The sequence below is a fragment of the Varroa destructor genome, unplaced genomic scaffold (genome assembly GCF_002443255.2).
Source record: "Varroa destructor unplaced genomic scaffold, Vdes_3.0 BEIS01000004.1, whole genome shotgun sequence".
Classification (NCBI taxonomy): Eukaryota; Metazoa; Arthropoda; class Arachnida; order Mesostigmata; family Varroidae; genus Varroa; species Varroa destructor.
In genome coordinates, this window is record NW_019211457.1 from 6,329,573 (window position 1) to 6,351,602 (window position 22,030).

Below are 22,030 nucleotides of genomic sequence, written 5' to 3' on the forward strand. Positions count from 1 at the left end.
AAAGATAAATTAGTCCTACTGCATGCTTGTCTGATTTGATCGACTTATTCTAACCGAGTACTAAAAGCTGTTCCCTTGGTCCAGATTGTCTTCGTTCATAGTGTATTTCCTTTTCTAAAATGTTCTTTGTTATAAAACAGTTGATACCTTTTATGGCAGTTGATCAAAAAGTTCAATTATTATAAACGGAAGATAAAAATAAGTGCAAAGATACAAAGCTTTTATTTATTTGATACTTGAAACAAGATAATGTAAAGTCTCCTCGCAGTCTACCGGTAGAACGTCCCATGGAAGCAGCGTCGTTGCTGTTCGGCGATAATCTCTATTAGAGCCCACAAGGACAAACGTTACCTGTTTCTCGATTCTGCTACAATCTAACAGTGGGTTTGTACTAAATTTTGAGTTAAGAAGCAAATAACGATGCGCAGACGGCAAATCAGAAGATTTTGTTACACGCTACAAAAGTACCCGATATAAAGTTCGTTTAACTTTATATCAGGGAATAGGAACCCTGTAATTCCCGTAACGCGAAAAGCCATAGTAATATCTTACAGAGGAGCGAGTGGATGACATCTAATTGGTTATCGTAGTTAGAACCAGTGGACGATCCCATTTCGCTACCTTCCTATGTGCGTCTAATGATCTCTTCTTACTTTTGGCGAAAATATCAATTAATGGAAAATTATCTAATTTCATTATTGTATGAGCCGGTTAGAAATACAAATATTATACTATTAAACGAGAGCCACATTAAGTTTGAATTAAATAATTAAGCATATTATTTGTCCAATTATTATGCCTTTGTCATTGTCATCCGGCTGCTGTTGCTTGTCGATGACCACCGCCAAATCAAAACATGTACGGAGCTGGGGCCATACGTGGACAATTTGTTAACAGCTTACGAACTTATGGTCGAAATGGCGTCGAAAAAACAACAGACTGGTCGTTTGTTGCTCTAGCTTTAATAGAAGTCTTATTGTTTCAGCATCATTCATTGTTTTTTTATGGCGACGGATATAATGCTTTTTCTATAGCTCTAGGGGAAGATTTTTACATCTGCACCCAAGGTAGTGTCGTATATGCCTTTGACAGTAGGAGTTTTTCCTTTGAGACAGTATAATCTTAACGTTATGTCATCACGGACTCTATACGCTAGCCTGTATTGCGGTTAATTTATGCTGTCATCATTGTCAGAATAGACGACCTTTTGCCCGACTGTTTGGGCCAGAGCTATTTGCTTTGAGTTTACCGTGATACATGTTTGTCCAACTGATTTAAGGGCATGTAAGGCTATCTAAGTTCGACTTGTTTCTTGCTCGATAGGGCCGTTAGCCATTTGGAATAACAATGCCTCACGAAAACAGTACTCTATGTTATTATTTTTGTGCGGAATATGTGCTCTAGGGTATAAGATGGAAGGTCTGTGTTCATGAGGAATGTGGTGACAATGTCACAATAGCGTCTCTACGTCGATACGTGTTCATACGTTTTAAGTTACAATTTTTTATTAAACCAAAAGTTGAGAATTTTTTTTTAATGCAATTGGAGCATTATGGCAAAATGTGCTTAACAAACGAGATAATATTGCTATTATATTTTGTATTAATGACAACCTGGCCAAGGAGTTATCAACGGGTGAATCAATATGCAAATTCAAGCTTATGCTAGCGTGCGTGACTAGCAATAGATTGCAGTGAATATTAATGCTAGGTGATAATCAGCTATCGATAGTTAGCATGTTAGCGCCCAAAAACGTTTTCCTTGCTTATCCAGTTGCTGCAGGATAAGTCACAAAGATTTTTATTCTAATAAAAAGAAAAAGACGAATCGTACATTCGGTATTACAGCTAATAGTGGCTCCATCTGGCGGCAGTTTAATCAAAACGAATCGTTTATAAAAGAAGACTGTTTCAAGGAAATATCTTAAATCCACATCCTGAATTCAAGCAGATGGTTATCGAGCTACTGATTGAAGCAATTGGGTTAAACTAAGACCTTTAAATCGGTTGATTGTCCTTTCATTTGCCTAGAACATAAAAGCTGCGCTTTTCAAACGGTATGATATAAATGCATCAGCTCTAAACGGGCCGTTATTGTAAAATTGTTTCCGGAATATTCCGAAATGATCGACCTTTGTTATCAGTAAAGAATAAAAGCTTGCTATCGTATCCATCCGTATTATAATCAAATTATCACGAACAGCAGCTAAAGTGGTACCCTTAGCTGTAGTACTTTAATAGTAGTGTAAGCTAGTTTCTATTTATTATTTTCCAGAAAAAGAGAAGTTTAAAAGGACGCCAAATTCGTTTATCTGAAAATAACGAGGAGCCTAAATATGTGTTTTTGATTTAGAATATCGCCGTAGCCTAAATCGTTGCAACCAGAGGCGAAAGCAGTATATATATATATATATATATATATATATATATATATATATATATATATAGCGGCTTTGGGGAGCACGGAAATTTGGAGTTATCATACCGTATGGCTGCCACTGCCATTTGTGTATATCTCCGCAAGATAAATGTAACAGGCTGAAATATAAATGACTCATTTTAAAAATGTTGGCTTGTATTTATTAAAAGCGATCTGTTTTTCTTTTTAAGTGTAGATAAAGATGGAACCGATTTTGAATGGATGATACTTTTATGCGCATAGAAAATTAATTTTACCAGGTTAGATATATAATTTTTTACAGTTCGGCATTTAGCTTTCGCGCTACCGCCTAGTTGACGCTATGTTTACAAGAAAATATAAAGAATTCGTATCCGGATGTTACATTTTTACGAAGATTGAAGTCAGAGACAGGTAATAAATTGCCTTTCATGATCTAATCAAATCCTTACGCTCTAATCAGTGTATACACGACGCTTCCACACTGTAACTTTAGGTGCCTTTCAAAAACAAGTTTTTTATTCATTGTTTGACCACTATCAGTAAACAAGACCTTACACTCAATAAAGTCTCATAGATTTTGCTCCATTAAGGACGTTAGCCACTAGAATATTAGAAATCGTAATAGTTCACCAGAGAAAGATGGAGACCATTTACAATACCGAGCCAGTTTCTATCGGATAGGTATCTCTGGTTGGTCAAATGTCATACTTCGACAAACGGATCCGCTCGTGCTGCAGATTCCTGATAGCATCCTCTCTATTTAAACATGGGCCATTTTTGTCATCAATACTTCGAACGAACATCGGCCATATGTTAACATGTCTTACTAGAAAATGTTGCCAACATAAAGAGGAATAACAATGAGATAGTCGATGTTTCTAGGACAGACGCCAGAAGTACACAGAGACATGCTTGCTGAAGATAGGGATAATACACGAGATTGTTACACATACACAGGCTCAATAAAAAACAACAGAATGCATTAAAAATCTATCAAAACAACGTTTCAACAAAAAAGACGGTGTACCGCAGAACCTATAGTGGCTTCCCTACAGCTATTTTCAGTCGGCACCGTCTAGGCATTTGGCGGCAATTTTAAATCATTCCCAGTAACGCCTACTTTGTCGTGGCACTACCCGAACACTGTACCATATAGTCCCTTTTTTTTTGCTGTTGTTATCGTTCATTGCACTATACACCTGGTTGACCAATAATTTTTGATCCCATATTTATTTGTAACCTTTCTCTTTTGGTTTGTCATTGTATTTCACTATACGGATCTGTTTTTCTCTTGTAGATTTACACTAGGAAACATTAAGGCTGTAAAAATGGACAAATTTCACTTAACTTTTTGTTGAGAGAAAAAAAGTAGGTTTTCATTTTTTTTTTTTATATTTTGGTCTTTTTCCATTGTAAATCTACTTTAACCAGTCCACGATGTATATTTATATGTGATATTTCGTGAATCGTTCCAACCTACCATTGCTTACTTCAATGAAAAGCTATTGAGTGCAGTGTATACATTATAATGTATTATAATGGAAAATCCAATCATATGCTCAAGTCGCCTGGTTATCAAGCCACACATATACAGCTTCGCAGTATTCAGAAGCAGTACGCCTGCGTACGATTGCATAGCTTTTTTTTTTATTTATAACTTTTAATGTATACCTGCATTTTTTTTTACCCAAGACCAATTTCCTCCTGTAATCGTCGCCTGAATAAGTGGCTCTCAGTATGGTCTCTGTATTAGTGAATTTTACATACAAACGGATATTTGATTCTAACTATGCGCACGGCGCATACTGTGATTGACCAAACGAATACGTATGTCTGCATATATTTTCGGGTTGGATCTGATTTTGTCAGTCTTTTTTTGCTTGACGGTTTGCGGCGGTGCAGTACCCATCATCGTCGTAAATAAAAGTAAATACGTCCAGTGGATCGATCAACCTACTGCGATTATGTGTGGGTGACCGTTATTAGTCATTAAAATTATGGGGCAGGAAGAATAACGACTTTATCGATAACGGCAGTAACGTAACATTGAGGAATGCCTTACCCCTGTGTCTGGTTACCAAGACCTGTGATTTTTATTACGGGTGTAGTATAATGCTGTTACTACCTCGCACCTGCTGGTAAATAGATGATTCGGGGGGCAGGATTCAATAGAATGGCTATTTTTCAAGGCTTAGTTGTGTTGGTAACAATAATAATTACAGTGAATAACGGTTTTAAATGAGCAGTACCGAATGGAAATGATTGTGTGTCTATGTGTCAGGGAGATTTAACGCTAAGCAGATCCTGATATGCTTGAAGTATAAATTCGAGGTTCTTGCTGTTAGCGTGCTTTTCCGTCATAGTGTAATGGTAGTGTCTAACACGTAAAGCGGTTTGGGCTTGAACATGGGCGCGGAAAATGCATATCGTTTAGTGCTGCGGAGAGAAGTACAGCTTCATAGAAAATTGTTTTTCTTCTTCTTCTAATACGCAGCTCTTCAAAACATTTTGTGTAAATACAAGCTTTTCATTGAATTTTAGTGAAATGTTGGTTAGTTCGTTGAAACGCGTTCCATGTTGATGATTTTAAGCACTAAAGTTTAACAGGCCTTTCATTTGTTAGGCATTGCCGAATCATTCAGGTTCTTAATGGCTTCTTGAAGAAAGATTTCTCGATGAATTATGAAATTGCAGTGTATATATTTGTTGAGTGGGAAGTATCCTGCAGAAAAAGTATTCTGCATTTAAATTCTCATTAAACAAGAAAAAATTAGATGGAAATATTTATTTGACGTTTCTCTTCAAATGATATAATATTTTATATAATTCCTTTATGATATAAGTATAGGGTAGAGACATAAGGTGGTTTCATTTACGTGCAGCAAGTAAATGATAAAAACAAAATTACGTTTACGATATTGCTATGCTCGCTAATTGTTTCGATCCATATATGCCGTTTGCATATGGGTATAGTCATCAATCGCGTTTTTATTACTTTTCTCTCATAAATCAAGTGACGATACAATAATCAACTATCCAGTGGTGTTCTGTTTCTAACTTTAATCATTACCTCAACCTTAACTTTAGTCTATTTTTACTTATTTCCTACTGTATCAAATAGAACAATAATCTAATTTTAATGGGTCTGAAAATCAAAGCTGAGACTCAATTCCGTTGATTTTTCGAAGGTACACAGTATACAGAATGGGCCGAAGGTTTCTTGATCGTTTTTTATTTTACATCTCTGTAATGTACACTATGCATATATACAATAATTATATGTCGAGAGACATTCGCCCCACCTTATATATATATATATATTACAGCAAAGTTATACCATGGAAAATAATACCTGTCTCAATATTCAGGAGCACCGACTTCAGCAACGGTGGCGCCAGGAAAATCGTCTGCTAAATCAGGGGCCGCCGATGAAGCCATTATTCTAGCGCCGCCTATATCACCTTTGGATGAAAGCCGAATAGAGCAGGCTTTGAACAAACTGAAGGAACAACTTGGGAAACCTGAAACGTCGGGTGATGATGCAGGGTTCGACGGAGAGGACTTCCCAGAACAACAAATCAAGAGTTTCATAACAAACAAAAGTATGTTGAATTTGAGCGGATATGGAACATGACCCTAGGCTTTATAGTGACGCGTACGATTTAATGGTGTGAGGTAGATTTTTTTATTACATAATTTTATTTTTGCATAATATAGATCAAGGGATGGGATTTTATTGGTTATTCATTTTGAAAAAAAACGTCCTTTGCTATTAATCTGGGGCATTACGTTGACAAAATGGCCACGCGTTTATTTGCGTGTTTAGACTGGCTTATCTTGACAGCATGTCTCAAAGGGATTTCGACATTTTTGTCGATGGTATGCAGTGAGAAATGCGTGACTCTCTTTCGGCAATCATTTAAAGATGCTGTTCTTTAGGTTACACCGCTGCAATTACCACAGTGAGATAATTACCGAGCCAGCGAAATTACATATCCGTTCTTGAAGGGCGTCGTGTGAATTTAAGGGTCAAGGCTGCTACCTGCAACTTGGTAGTATTATTAGCACAAAACACAAATTTTCCTATTTTTGCACATGTTTATTTATTAGTGAAGTCAGCTTATCTAAACAAGGCATATTACCTATTTTTGATTAAAGCTAAGTATAGCTTTGGGCTGACATCTGTCCCATCTGAGTCCAAGCAATTTTCATAAGTACAGTTAGCGTGAAAATGCATGAAAATATTGATGAACATGAACCCCACCCGTAGTTAGCTTTCAGGAAGTGTAGAAATCTTCCGAATACACAGTGGTATAGTCGACCTGTCGCACAGCAACGACAAATTAAATTTTTTACAATTTGAATTAGGTTTTACGTTTCGCTATTCGCGTTGGCCCGGGCAGTTTCAAACGAATAGAAAACTGGTTTAGGGAAATTTTGTTATTAAACAATTAAGCCTGTATTATGAGAAACTTCATTGATTAATCGAAAATACGGATTCCCATTTGATGCTATTAGGAATAAAGGGTGAGCGTTGAAAAATCAGTTGAAGTTAGTTTATTTGACCAGTCCAGATTAAAGAATTACAATAACTATATTGAAATCCACGGAAAGCGGTGAAGTACGTGAGTTATGCAAAACCGAATCGTGCTTAAAGAGTTTTCTGCTCTATTTTGAAATGAAACAAAATTATTTAGGTTTATGGTCGTTGGTCACAGGGATAAACCCCTCATAGCCACTCCCTTGATTGGTTGTCGTAGATATCTTTTTACAGCTACAGCCATTTTCAATATTTCAGTGCATACAAAATCGGCCAGACCAAAAAACGGATGTTCCTGCTTCAGATGGCCCATTTAAAATCTGGCGCTCTCCTGATCGTTGTTAAGAATGCAATTGCGCCCCTATGTCTTTATTAAAATCTTTCGAGTCTTACCACCGTCAAAAGATCATTTTAGAGAAGAACGGTTTTTGCCATCGTATCCTAGCTAGAAATCTTCAGTACAACCAATTTAACAAACATCGTTCTTTCCCTTCAACCAAAAAAAGTTTGAAACGTAAAGCTTCGAATCCTTTGAACTACCTCTTTGACCGTTTCCGCCAAAAACCAACAACGGTGGCTCCTGTCAGTCTTGAAGCCAGTCGGCTAAGGCCTGATTCAGCGTGACATCCTATAACGTCTGCGACATCATTGATACCACCAATATGAAACACCTTCTGGCCTAGTTTTATCGTTGAATGGAAGGTGCCTGTATAGGCTTATTGCGTGTTCTGTTGGCGCCTGCAATAATTAATAGTATTTGTTTAATGTATATTGTACGTATTGTTTTAAAGAAGTGACAAGATGTAGGCATACCTTTTAATTACTAACAATCGGAAAGAACAGCCCTGCCCGTGTTTTTCAATAGCTTTTCTCCCCTGTGCACGTCGAATACGGAACACCCACATTAGTGTCTCGAGTTCGGAGGAAATTCTATTATATTACAATTATTGCTATCCAAGCTTCGTAACCACAATAAGCTGTCAACTGCTGGAGTCACGCTATTTTAGCCCAAAGTCGATTCAACGTCCCAAGGTGATAACTGATCGGATCAGAGTGAGGAGTTTTGTCATTCATAAATCCACACCACGTAATCTCTTACGGCGCAATCGGTGTTCTTCTGTTAGACAATAGCGAAGAAAGCTCGGAACTGTGTGCGTTTAACCCTTTCGGTTAACATCTTACAACTTAACGGGAAGAAACTGAGGTGTTTCGCGGTTATTGTATGAACTATAAATTCTTTGTCCAATAAAAATTGTTAATCCTTTTACTCGTTACAATCAACCGTTGATGATGTTCAGTCAGTTACAGATCTCTTTATCACAAGCAAATCTTTCGAACTTCCTGCGTTTACACAGGCCCTTAGACAGGATTTGTTTCCTTGCCTTACTGAAAAGTTCTTTTCTATACTTAGCCGAAATACAATTTACTAGTAAAAATAAAACTTTTAATATCCTGTATTTTTTTATTTCCTTTGTAATTTTTAAATTCTTAACCATTTTGAAACGTTTCAAACGGAAACGAACTAAAAGATTCATAGCAAAATTCATCCCAAACATTGGATGAAAATCATATCAAAATTGCTTATAATGCCTTAACTAATGTGTTGTTTTCACAGAAAAATTATTTAAGGCTTGTAAGCCCGTTCCTGGTCATTTGTCGGTGATTAATTGTCGGTCCTTTTTATCGGCCACGATGGTGACATTTATTTATGAGTCAAAATAAAACCACCAGCGATATGCTATAGCTTACAATACACTAAAATCATAGACACTATCTTTACATTTTATGTTGGTACATTGTTATGTTTGATATGATATATAGTAATTAAAAACAATACTATATGTATATATATATGTATAGTATTGTTTTTAATTTTACAGTTTATAATATAAGGATTCAGTTAGGTTTACTTTTTTATTGTTAAGAACATTTTGCTTTACCGAAATGGTCCATGCCTGCTTCAGGTGGTAATAGAGTGTACGACGCTATGGACGTCTGCGTGTGCTATCATTACAACTTCTACAAAAACAAAAAAAAAAACTCAAAAATATTTTCATTTGTATAGAGATAAATATATGTGAAGTCCACCCCGAAGATAGCGATTTCGAAAGTTTCATCAGTTTCGATCTATTTACCTATGTTAATATAAGCTTGATTTTACCATTATGTTTTCTATACAACTGCGAAACGCAATGGCTCCTGCATATGAATCGGGCATGAGCGTAACCTTCTTACTTGACTCAGTCCTCCGCGATTAAGACGTAATGGTCAAAAGCGTTTCGAAGATCCGCGAATAGGCGTTCGAGGGTGAGCGAAAACGGATAAATAGTTTTCCAACTCACTCACCTTCTCAAAAAGCGCGAGGGGGCGCTATCCTGTTCAAAGGATAATGCACCTTCCCTTGTTTCTGAAAAGTGTGAGCTCGCATAGTACAACTGCCACTTGTTCCAGCTGTAGAATTTCGTTCATGATTTGCTTGCCAGCTCTGAGAAACTTTTGGTGGTTCAATGGTTTTTTTTTTTTTTTTTTTCTAAACGCGTAATCGGCGCCTTTAATGGCGGTCCTTTCGTTTTGGATGCGTCGGAACAGATTCGGCTATGACTACGTAGCACTGTTGCCTGCTTTGGTTATATGTGAAGTATTTGTATGAAGGCAAAATGAGCCAATGGACTGGGTAACACTTGCCGTCGGCAAACAAGCCAAGGCCCGAAGCGTGATTGTGTAGAGCTTATGTACGCAAGTAGAATGATGCCATAAGATTCGTTTTTTAGCAACCATTTTTTGATATGTGTGAGAACAGTTAAACGTAGTTTAAGAGCAACAGTTACTAGCACCGTTAATCGTGTTCGAAATGTTAATTAACGTTATGTTTGCGTTAGAAATATCGGCAGTTGTGCCCCGAGAATTTTGAAACGTTGAAAAAATACACAATTCGGCTAGTGCTTAGTTCACTCCCCTAGCAGAACCGCGTGCTGAAGTGTTAACGTGGCTACCAACAAGTAGAAATACACCTGATTTATTAAGGTATTGTAGATTTCACAGTTTAGAAATGGACAAATTTCTGGGTGAACTACGCAGATTCGCACAAAGAAAGAAATAAACATGGCCGAGCACGCGCTCAACTGAACGAAGTTGGCCACTTTTAGAAACACGCAAAAACCACCGCTCTCTCTTACCTTGACCATCTGCTTACTTTGCCTCCTACTTAAGGAGGTGGAGCAGACGACAGAATACTGTCTAACAACCAATTGGGGCAGATAATGATGGTAAATCTTGTGAGAGCGGACGTATTTAAACTAGCTTAGTAGCACTCAGTCAGGAACATATAATACATACTTGAAATAACTGGATAGAGATTGACTTATTTTCCTAACTTGAGTAAATATAACTCAGCTCAAACGCCCCAGGCTTAAGGCGGTTCAGATGGGCCAGCGATTGGGCAGTATAACCTTTTATAGCTCTTACTTTAATGGTTTAACGAGCATTTAATGATCCGTAAAGCGTGCTGAGTCTACTGCACATGTTCATAATCGTCTAAAGCAAAGTAATGAGAACCACACGGTCGTTACTTGATTTGAAAGGATACCATGCAACGGTGTTTATATAGATATATATATATATATATATTGCGTCAGTGGGTACAACTTGATTGTATTGTTAATTAGAAAGAAAGTATTGTTATTTCGGCAGATTTGAATGACTTGGGAATTACGGTCTGGAGGCATTGGTCATCCTGAGGACAAAGAAGATTATTTCTAATAATTACATAGTTATTTTTCTATAGAATATTAATTTGTCAATGAATATAAAAGGATTTTCTTTTTTAATTTATAATTAATTCCATTAGCAGAACCTCTTACCTAATCTTAGGCCAACTGGCGAGATACTTGCATGCTTCCATATAATTCGCCGCGAAAGCTCGTTTTATGACAGCATCAGCAGCTTTCAATCAGGTCTCCTAACTTCGAAAACTCGAAACTTTATGTGCAAGAATTCATTTCGAAGCTTACATCTTTACAGAAACGACGCTACACATTATACCTATGTGCACGAACGCCTTTTAATAATCTCTATAAAACCATTAAAACCAATATCCCTAAGTCAAGTTCCAAAACGCTTTTTGCAGTTTTCAGATAACAGCAAATTAACAAAATAAAAAATAACTTTACAATTTTTTTCCTCCCTCCTGCTTACCTGCGTTTGTTCTATTTCGTGTCTTGGAACGCCACCGCATGACACCTCGTCGATTTGTCATGCGAAAGATAACTAGTGAAAGCGAAAAAAAAAAGATAATCGGGGCAAAAAGGGACACGTACGGAAGTAGACCCCTGTTGGAGCGAACCAGTTGACTTTTACGCCGCTCCTTTCTTAACCTGTGTAGCGTTATCTGGATATTAATGACTGCTAGTAGCGTTAATGACGTGAAAAGGATGCCGCTTAATTTAGACGACAGCGGTGGCGCTTGCGGGGATTTCGAAGTACGAAGGCGTTTGTTAGCACCTTTTCAATACAACGTTGTAGGATCGCTACCCCAGAAGCAAGGTCGTTCCGTGCACTGCTATGTATATATATCTTATGCTAAAGGTCTGACTTTTTAACTGTAGCCTACGTCAATTCGCATTGTTTGTTCTACAAGGCCGACGTTTACTGTGGCTGTTATTTACATCAGTGTTACACATGGCAATGCGAATCTAAACAATGGTTACGAACTACAGGTGGAGGGCGGGCTCAAACGCGTCTGCAGCCATACCAATTATTTGGGGAATAAGCTTCTACACAGTTTTCATCTTTGGCGGCTCGTTGTTGGCCAGGACGTCGATCACGGTAATATCTGCCTGCAACGATGTTAAATCCCTGTGTGTTGATTCAATGATTCATTGGCAGCGACTTTACGAAAGTCTCATGGTATACGTCATTCACTAGCCGCTGAATACCTTGGTAGCAAGTGATAAACTCGCTATAGATGCCTGTATTTTTTCTTATATCACTGCGTGTATCACAGAGAACGAACAAGAATCAAGATAATCCAATGTCGCGATTCAGTTTTTTTCGTATCGTAATCATAGTGGCAGCTTTTAAGGAGGTACCTTTCCAGCAGCGTTTTAGAATCATCGTCATGGCAACTATTTCCGTTGTCTACACGCAGACGGATGGACCACATTCGTTTCCATACATTGTTGTCCCAGAGCAATACATTGTTAGTGGGAAGCATTTCAATGCGCGTTAATGATGAGCCATCGTCATCGAGCGATGCGAGCAAGGCGTCACATGAATCTGGTAGCGAAGAGATAGTAATGGTACTCCACAAATTTGCTGATACACTGGTTCCTTTGCGCCAAGTGGAAACCGGATTCACGTAGAAACGCCATTGCTGAAACGAACCCAGTTAACACAAGCGACAGACGTAATGTTCTCATACTAGGCTGGTAACAACACGTTTGCCGGGGAGCTCTGCAGTTCCAGATATAGCCTTATCATGCCGCCGATATGTGACATGAGACAAGGGACCGTTTATCTTTGTTCCTCATCTTTGTCTTTGAACCTTGACTAATATGCTAGCAACTAGAACATCCGGCATGGCTGTCGGTACAGAGGAAATATTGTAGTTAGCCTGCCATTGCAAGGTGCCGGCATGCATTATAAACAGAAAATAGGAAAATCTTAACATACCCCTTCATTTCGTAAGATATGCATTGTGTACAATGTAATCATGATATATGGGAGAATCTCAGGTCTTGTCGTATCGAATACAGTTTGGCTTGTTACTATAGGAGCAAGCCTTGGTTACCATTATTGGTGAAATTTGGTCTTTGCAGACTTGCCTTAAAGCTTTTAAGTATTTTCCATAAAATAATTTCAATACCATTTGTCCTTAAACTTCGGACTTAAATTTCAGGCGATGCTAAAACGTCTCTCGATGAGGATGATAAGGAAGCGACGGATGCTACGACAAAAGACTCACTTATGTTTGAAGAAACCCATAACGATGACCAGAAGACTGAACAAGCAAGCCTTCGCGATGACGCAACAGATAGAAAAGAGGTAATCTCAGCCTAAAATTAAAAAAAATTCATCATAATTTAATTTTCTAACGAATTTATAAATGCAGTACCGTATCAATTTGCATATCCCAAACTAAACTGAAACTGGAGACCCACTAATACCAACTCTCTGGAAGTATCGCCTATGACTATGAAGTCAAGCGCTATTCTGTTTACATCAGGTATAGCGCCCACATCAACTGGGCATTCTAACGAAACTTATTGAGTGACTTATCCGATGACCCTGCTTACCTGCAAATAATTTGTCTCCAACTCCGCTGAACTGAATACATTGAGATTACAGACGCAGGTTTGTAGCGTTCGTCTTTCTTACGTTCTGAATATGATCTTTTTACGAATATTTACGCCACGATCATCTGGTTTTATCTGCATAGGTATCGACTCCCTACAAATCACCACATTGATTCCATTTATGATCTGTTACCGCTCTCAAAGCAAATAAACAAAATAGGGCGGTGACGAACTACAAAGGACTGATGGGTGACGGGCACAGTCCTTCCACTTCTTGACTTCTTTCTAGCTTCCGATTCTCCTAGAAGCGTACATATAAATCCTTTTTTTACAACTATCTGTTAGCTTGAGTTGAATCGTCTTAGATTATCTGCCACGAAGATTTGAAGCATCGGTAAACCAACTAGACCATGATAGACAATACACAGCAAACATCTACGCCAGCCCCTATAATATTAGCTGCTGTAATCGGTCATTTCCATTCAGCGTAACGCATCCACGATCAACTCCGTTAATACATCATTTTGAGGAAGTTGCATCCTGCTATAGCAATAAAAGTGCTTCAGAATAAGCAGAAGATGACACCGTCCTGATGCACGAAGATCTGCACGTTACACAATCTATTAGCATTAGTCCTAGTTATCGATGCATGGCCAATAAATCTGCTTTGATTATCTCTAATTACATGGTCGTCTGTGAAAGCGATGATAATAACGGCTGTTTTGTCGTTTCGGCATCGTCCGAGTTCTGTGTTACGGCAAAATAACGAGATGGCAGAGACAGAAAATAGAGCAAAGCGGCGTAGCTGATGGGGATTGACCGACTTCTCCAGCAGCTAACGCTCTTTCATCGATTTGGATCACTTTGGTAGCCACTGCGTCTTCTGCGTACAGAGCGAAGAGGAAGTTATAACAGAAAGTAATCTCCTATGGGATGATTGGTTCGATGCGAGGCAACATGAGGAACAGACTGTTACTTCTAATGACTGATAGAATACGCTGTGTGCTAGACACTTCGCGTGCCCGGCTTGGCGGCCTCATTGCAATTACCCTATTGCCGTAAAAATTAGAAGAAAACGAAGCTCAAAAGTGTAGCATACATATTTAGGCGGCCAGTGTTGTGATGTGATGGGTCACAGAGATATTCGTGCTGATGAAACTTTGGTTTTTCTGTATTTGAAGGGTGTTTTCTGTCCCCTACCAGCCAAGCTGCTGAAGAATAGAGGAAATTCGTTGTTAGAATAGGATCGAATTAAAAAATTAGCCAAATTATATCATTTTGTTATTGACTGATGTCCACAAATAGCGTATATACGTTGCAGAAGCTAAATTAACAAAGTGATAAAACCAGTCAGCAAGGATGTGGCTGTTCCGTACTTATTAAAAATTCAATTGATTTGCGGTGGTTACATGTACAAATTTTGGTTGCGGAAAGAGTTAGAACAACTTGTTTTAAATTATCGGTAGAAATCGAAAATATATTTTGCCTCTTCTTACTATAATTTTTGGCCTTACAATACGGCACAAGGCCTGCTAAATCTTCCTAAAGAGGTCTGAGTGAATTTGAGCTGCACACAATGGGTACAAATTTGGAAAGGCTCCTTCTCTCCCATTGGCTATTAAGGAATAAAATGCTTGTTTCGTACATTCTATTGCCACACCAACACATCAGTGTAACCGAATGACCCGAATAATGTAATGGGTTTTCTGAAGAATCAGCTAAGGAACCCAGGTGTTCACATTGCTGTACATTAGCATACAAGTTAAATGTCAAAAACTACTCGGTTCAGTTACCATTTATAATACAGTCAAATTTTAACGACGGCCTTTTATACCACGTAATTTGTGTTCTTCCTGATGTTGCAGCTTAATCCATTTCAAAGTTTGCCAATATCCTATTTGAAAGAAAGTGTCGGTGATGAAGACCATGAATTCTTCATTGAAGACCCACATCGAATGCACCACTTTGCGGGGCCGGCTTTCCGCGATGTATTTGACGAAACGGATAGTGAAGACAATTTCAGTTCCAACGATGACCTCATATTGAGGTGAGCCAACAACCACATAGTTTTTGATTTTATTTGCGTATCTGAACATTTCACAGGTCTCCTTAAGAGAATCGTAATTTCCTATTTCTTAGATTGGTATGCTCTTATAGTTACGTCCTTGGTCGCAGGCCTGCTAGTTCAATATATCTCATTGACATTGTGTTAATTTACTGCAAGTTTCTCCATCTTAACCACAGTTATGTGTCGGTGATCGAAACTTAGGTATAATTAATTAGGTCTAGGACGATATAAGAACTTGATATTATTGTTATTCTGTTTGATGTCCTCTTTTTACGTTTTTTACGCTAAACTAGTGCGATATTTATAGCGAGAATACGGCTTAGTAACATGTGCTGGTAAAGAAGGTGCCACAATATTATAGCCTCATACAAGTATATGTGTATTTTGTGTTCAGAGTGTTGTCTGCATCACCGACGGGATCTACTCTAGGTGAAGCCGTGTCATACATAATGAATACGAAGAATTTCAATTTGTGAAATTACTTTACTACTTTAGAACGCTATTATCTTACAAAGAAAAAATAAGATATAAACTATTTTATTATTAGTTATAAAAATATGTTATGTCAATCATTACGGTGAATGAAGGTTTAGTTCTGTTATATATACGTACATTAAAAAATCCAATGCTTTTTTTCTTGATCACATTTTTAAAGATCCGACGAGCTATTCAGTCGTCGCCCTCAAAAAGAATCTCGGTCTGAGGCCGCTAAAGAGGACGATGGTAGCTCTTTAGTCGAACCCGAATTAATTGTCCCTGAAATCTCTGACGAACCCAACATCCCAAACCGCGAAACTGTTGTACAAGAAAAAGACGTATTACATATAGACGCTGATGATAATCTTCTTAAGCCGAAGGAAGTGCACAAACATGTCGAGGAGCCTTCGTTAACCCTTTATACGGCAGAACTTACTCCCGCAGTAATTCAGGATCATTCCACGGAAACTGTCTCTGCCGGCAGCTCCACTAGCTCTGAGCTAAAACCCACTCCCGAACAAGCTTTCCCGAGTACTGCCACCGCTGCGAGCACAAGCACAACATCAGAGACAGTTACAGCAGCAGCTTTTGATCCTTTGCCCGCAAAGAAAAGGATTCAATCGGGAGCGCTTGATGGTGTTATCTTGGAGAAGGACAGCGTCATTATTTCCACGGTTCAAGTACCAAATTCTAAGGACACGGCGATCTCGGCTCGTCCTACACCAACAATAGTACCAGCATCTACGTCCGCTACAATTGAGAGATTGAGCGACAGTGAGTTAATCAATGAAACGACTCGAGCATCAGGTACCACGGATGGCCAGACTGCACGACCTACAAAGGTAAATATGCAGCTAATATATATATTATGTTATTACTATATATAAGCGTTTTGCTGGTACTGTTATTGAGTAAATAAAAATAAGTATTGATCTAAAGTCTGTTTGGCTGCACCGAGTGTAACAATCGTATTAATTCAATATTTCCTAAGTTCTCTTACTTATATCAAACTTATCTTCATGGCTACAGCTCTCTGCTTCATTCACGAATTCAGCCGATTAGAGCTGTTTGATGAATGACTAAATAGTGTCTGCTAAAGTATTCTAAATTAAACAAAAACACACTACGTATAAAATCAGCAAACCAAAGTTACATTTTGTCTTTATCTAAACGAAATTCCAGCCAACAACATCTGCTCCGTCGACGGTTCAAAAAATTCCTCAGTTCATTAAGCAGATTTATGAAGCGGCCACACATCGATTTCCCAGCTTTATTCACTCCGGATCGATAACTGAATACAGTTCGACCCAGAGTTCAGTCGCTATTCTGAATAAAACCGAGAGCCTGCCTTCAAACGACGAAGCTTTCGATGTTACTTCAACTGTTTTCTCCGCTGCCGCCGATGAGAGTTCCCCAAACGTGACGATTGGACCCCAACGGTCCCCTGTAGGATCTACTGGAGTACCACAGAGCAGCGACGAAGAAAATTACGGGCAAGCTGCAGGCACTTCCGAACATAGCACACAAGGTGAGTTGAGCCGCAACATTTGGCTTTGCGAATAAATATCCAAAGACTATTGGTGTGTAGTAGCTAAGCTGTAATAAATTTGTTGGAATTTTACGCGTGATTGATTCTGCTGCTGTTAAGCCTGCTTCAGCTTGGCCTACCCACTAGGGCTACCGGCAATCATCAATAAATACTGCCACGGGAGAGCCGATATTTAGATTTAACAAACAAAATCGTATTGCGAGCAATAGATATTCCGCGACTAGCAAGATCACCTCGAATTCCTTAATTGATCGATGATGAAGTCTGTCCTCTCCACTAATTCGCGCTTCGTTTACATGTTTGGGGGCTCATTGACGACCTCTACCTGTCAATCGACGTCGGTGGAATCGAATACTGCCAGCCGTAAGCAAAGCACGTCAGTTCGCTGTAGAGGTGTGTCTTTTCCAAAGACTGTGTTTACAGAGTCCCAGCTACAAGGAAGCGCCCACCGCCAAGTCGTCAAGTTGGCGCAATGGTTTTTTGTGGTCGAAAGAAGTGGCCAAAAGCAATAGTAAGAGCGAATCCGACAACGACTCTCTTATCACATTCAGCAGCGATGGTGATGTGGACACAATTGGGACTCTGCAGTTTATTGCCCCAGACCCACAAGGAAACGACGAACTGAATGATGACACCGACGACGATTACGAAAAGGACGATGACATCGATGAGGCAAAACAGGACTCCGTCGTTGGCAAGAAGCCTCAGACGAACTCACCTAATGCTGGTCGCAAGAAAGTGCAAGCTCACGGAGGCAAAAGAGATCCTGACGATGACCCCGATAATGAAGAGCGTAACAATAATCCGATCAAGAAAAAAGTGGGAAACACCACGTCGAATATTAATTATACTGACATTCTGGCATCATTAACGCAAGACTTCTTTGGGGATCAATCAAACGACCAGACTGCACACATTATTGCAAAACCTATATCGAGGCTTAGTCTGTATATAATACCTCTCAATAAGAGCGGCAGCTTCAATAACGGATCGCATGCGGAGCTACGGCCCCAGACAAAACCAATTCAATCGCTATATTCAACGCAACTAGGGTGGAATCAACAGAAGTTAGCGGTACTGCATCGACTTGCGGGACCAGGTGCGATAAGCGCAAAGATACTAAAGTTTAATTGGAAACAAACAAAAAACACAAGGTGAAATGACTATAAATGTCCACAACTTAGCTTGAAGTACGCGACCTGCAATTGGATATGATGGGTCGCACACTAATGTGTTGGTCCTTTGAAGCACATTGCACCCGAACCAGATCTCAACGTACGGCAGCATGTTGTATTCACGGCAATACCTTCGTACCTGAACACCTCTAAATCAAATATTTAGGGTTTTACAGTTGCCGCTGAAAGTTGCTTCAGGCTGCTGAGCCCCAGCACGATACATATACAAGCTCTACTTATGTATCTTTTCGGGTCAACTGTGTCCAAATATCGGCTATTATTGGTGATCACCTACGAGAGTGCTACGCACATGCTGGAGGTGATGCATTCTAGCAGCAAACTCCCATTTCTTGGTGTACATGATTTATGGGCGGATTGAGAGCACGGTAGTTTTTGAAGTACAGGATTGCTGTACACTTACCGTTGCTATATTAGTCAATTTTTTCTTACAAACATTCTGAGTCTTCTTCACATAAGTCGGATAGGTTATTTCTACAGGAAGCTTTTAATAAACGACATTTTACAATAGCTGCATATCCTGAGCATCCACTTTGAAACATACGAATTATGTTTTTTTTTCTAAGGTATGAATTAAGCTTTTCTGTGCGTACCTGAATTAACTAACTTGTTCACTCTGCGTCGAATGTCATTCCATTTACGACCTTCGTAATTGAAGATTCAGCAGGAGCAGGTTTTATGCCTGAGCTTCAACAATTTTTATCTTCTCCAACAACAGCGGCACCAGCAGCTGCAGCTCCAGCAGCTTCCGAAAATGCCTCGTCGACCACTAATATTTCCGAGACGTCAACTCTAGGGCCAATGATTGTCCAGTCAACAACCTCAGCTCCAGAGGACTCACCAATAGGCACCTTAGTGAAGGGAAGGCCCTGCGAGGGCCAAGTGGCTACAAGACTGGATCGCATCATGGACCATTTCCCAGCTCGTCTTCCGGAACTTCACGAATTTAAACGAAGACGATTCCTGCGTGCCGCTGTAATCGGAGGGTTACATACACTTCGTAGTACGCAGCGAAATGTGACGTGCAACCTGACCTCTGGTAACTGCCATTGCCGAGTAGCAGACTGAGAGTACGCTATGTCTATGTTTTTTTTGCATATTTATCACTTTTTTAATTATCTGTTTACTATCATAAGCAGGAATAACCTTATATGATAGGACTTCAAAAATATCTGGTCCGACAAGGATTATGTTGTACTTTTCTTATTTCATCTTAATTATTATACAAAATTAATGATACAAAGAACAAGGCTCAATGTCAATAATAACCTAACTTATATGGAATACTCTAATTGTATTTTCATGCTCGTCGAAGCTTTTTCACCTAAGTTTATACACAGTTCCCATTTGCTGCCATAACATGTTTATGTATCTGCCAACAGGTACAACCTATTGGGGTTATCGTCTACGCGGACAGCTTGACGGAATTCTTAATCTCGGCATTACTGGTCTTCCTCGAATGTACCTAAGATTTACGGGACCGCTAATCGTCCGGGTAGGTATCAAATTAAAACGGGCTTGCATCTTTTTTCAACTTATACTATTGACAAAATACAAGTTCTACCATCGTTCATTCAAAATGGAATTCCCAGCAGTTGCTTGCTTCGGTCCAGCTACTATGAATTACACCTTATAACATAATTCAAGCTCCGGAAAAAGTATATAACCCACACCACGTAACGTGTGGCGGAGGAAGCTGGCATACATGACAAACCATTTAAAAAAATATGTTAAGGACATGCTCAGTTGGTCTAGGCTTACATGCTACGTAGCCAACAATTCTGGGGACAGACAGCTATGGACAAGGTGAAATATGCATACATGATGAACGCCCCAGTTAGAACAAATGAAGCTCCGTGCAACAAAGATGGAGTATGGTTACAAAAGTTTGTCTTTAGTGAAAATCCTTTTATTCTATGATTTCTTACCATATTCTCTGGTTAGTACAACCTATTTTTAGGTTATTTTAGTAAAGTGAGCAGACCCTCGGGGTCATCTCTTCGGTATAGAATCTCTTCGGGATTAGAAAGTTTACCTGATGTAGATCTTGCTAGACTTTCGGGTTTCTCCATCACACCTATAAAAGGGCGTAGTAATCATATGCCATAGTAGCCGCTTGTCAACGGTAGAATTGGAACTAGGGCAGTAAGCTCAAAAAAATGCGCATTAGCCATCAAAACCGCGCCCCTTCTAAAAGCTTGCTTCGCTCTGCTGAAGCATGTCTCGGTCTACCGCAATTATGTCCGGTGCAGCGTTGGTCCATTGTAGGCCGAGTTTGTGCTGGAAAATACAGACTAATAGTAAAGCTCGTCTGTAGCAGCATAGCGACATAGTAGCAGGAACAGGGAAATTTAGAAAAGAACCAAAAGGATTTCAGGGAGAACGGATAGACGATCATGGTACGCTTCGATTTACGTCAGTGGTAGGAATGATTGGAGACCCAGGCAAACGATTAATAAGGGTCTTCTTGGACGCTACCAGGGCACATAACAAAGCCCATAAAGACAGACTGTACAGACACTAGGCAAAGCGAACATTACGTAGGTTACAACGATTAGGTTGCTATACGAGGAAAACAGCCTGATCGCATGATACACAGAGGTTCCACTTAAAAAGCAACTCAAGTCAAGGCGATCTAATGCCGACGATTATGTTTACGCAATATGTATCATAGTATAAGAAGAGATTAGCCGGTAAGATGACCGAAAGTATCCAACATATGCTACTTAAACCGTTTTGGAAACAGGGACTAGGGTGAACAAGCGAATGTCCTGCGGGTTGCACGGACTTATCAGCAAATAGCAACTTTACAGGATATTGCAATAAAAGTGGGCACAAACTGCGACTGATATGTGAGCCATCCAAAAGTCAAAAGAAATTTTCTCAGTAATTGTAACACGTAGAAACCGGACTGCGTCCGACCAATTCAAGAAAGGGTACTAGCAGAAAGAAAAAAATGATTCAGATAGTCTAAGATCACGCTGGACCAGAACGGTAACTAACTTTTTCAACAGGAAAAAAGTAGGTTCTGGTACTTTGCCAAAATTTTAAGCACGAAGAGAACTTGGACCATTTGGGTGCACAGACAATATCGTACAATAGCACAACGACTCTAAAAGTTCAGGGGGCTTGATTGCCATTTCTGGGAAAAGGATGCACTGAATTGATGAGCACGTTGCTCAGTCACATTTATAATCGGATATGCTATTTAGTTACAACAAAAAGACTTCTTAGTTACAATAACATTACTTTCATTTATATTACCAGGCCACGTTCAGCGCATTGGGTAGCGAAGATCGTCCAGTATTGGATTCGGTTGTGGTAGAAGAATCCCGTGTGGATGAAATCCATTATCAAAGTGTTCTCGGCTTTGAACAGCCGTTCGTTGAACGGGCTACGAAGTAAGTGGCAAGCTGATTTGTTAGTTGTATCGAAATCGAGACGTACTTCGCATGACAGTCATTCACACCATATGGGAATTTATTTCCATAAAGCAAGGCTTACATATAT

At 39.3% G+C, this 22,030-nt stretch overlaps 1 protein-coding gene across 9 annotated transcripts in view; it reads left to right on the top strand.

Moving 5' to 3' along the window:
* The window catches only part of LOC111249652 (uncharacterized), a 28,477-nt gene that overhangs the window by 4,608 nt on the left and 1,839 nt on the right, over positions 1-22,030 (top strand). Inside the window, exons 1-10 of one of the 9 annotated variants that reach the window (XM_086987166.1) lie at positions 4,342-4,912; positions 5,769-6,002; positions 12,837-12,982; positions 15,099-15,280; positions 15,957-16,620; positions 16,961-17,306; positions 17,689-18,426; positions 19,179-19,559; positions 19,903-20,015; positions 21,788-21,921. In XM_086987166.1, the coding sequence (XP_086843292.1) occupies positions 12,905-12,982; positions 15,099-15,280; positions 15,957-16,620; positions 16,961-17,306; positions 17,689-18,426; positions 19,179-19,559; positions 19,903-20,015; positions 21,788-21,921 (2,636 nt within the window). In that variant the 5' untranslated portion in view covers positions 4,342-4,912; positions 5,769-6,002; positions 12,837-12,904. Of the gene's footprint in view, positions 1-4,341; positions 4,913-5,768; positions 6,003-9,429; positions 9,673-11,851; positions 12,622-12,836; positions 12,983-15,098; positions 15,281-15,956; positions 16,621-16,960; positions 17,307-17,688; positions 18,427-19,178; positions 19,591-19,902; positions 20,016-21,787; positions 21,922-22,030 lie in introns of those variants that run through there. The other 8 variants (XM_022803782.2, XM_022803781.2, XM_086987167.1 and 5 more) reach the window with 8 other exon arrangements.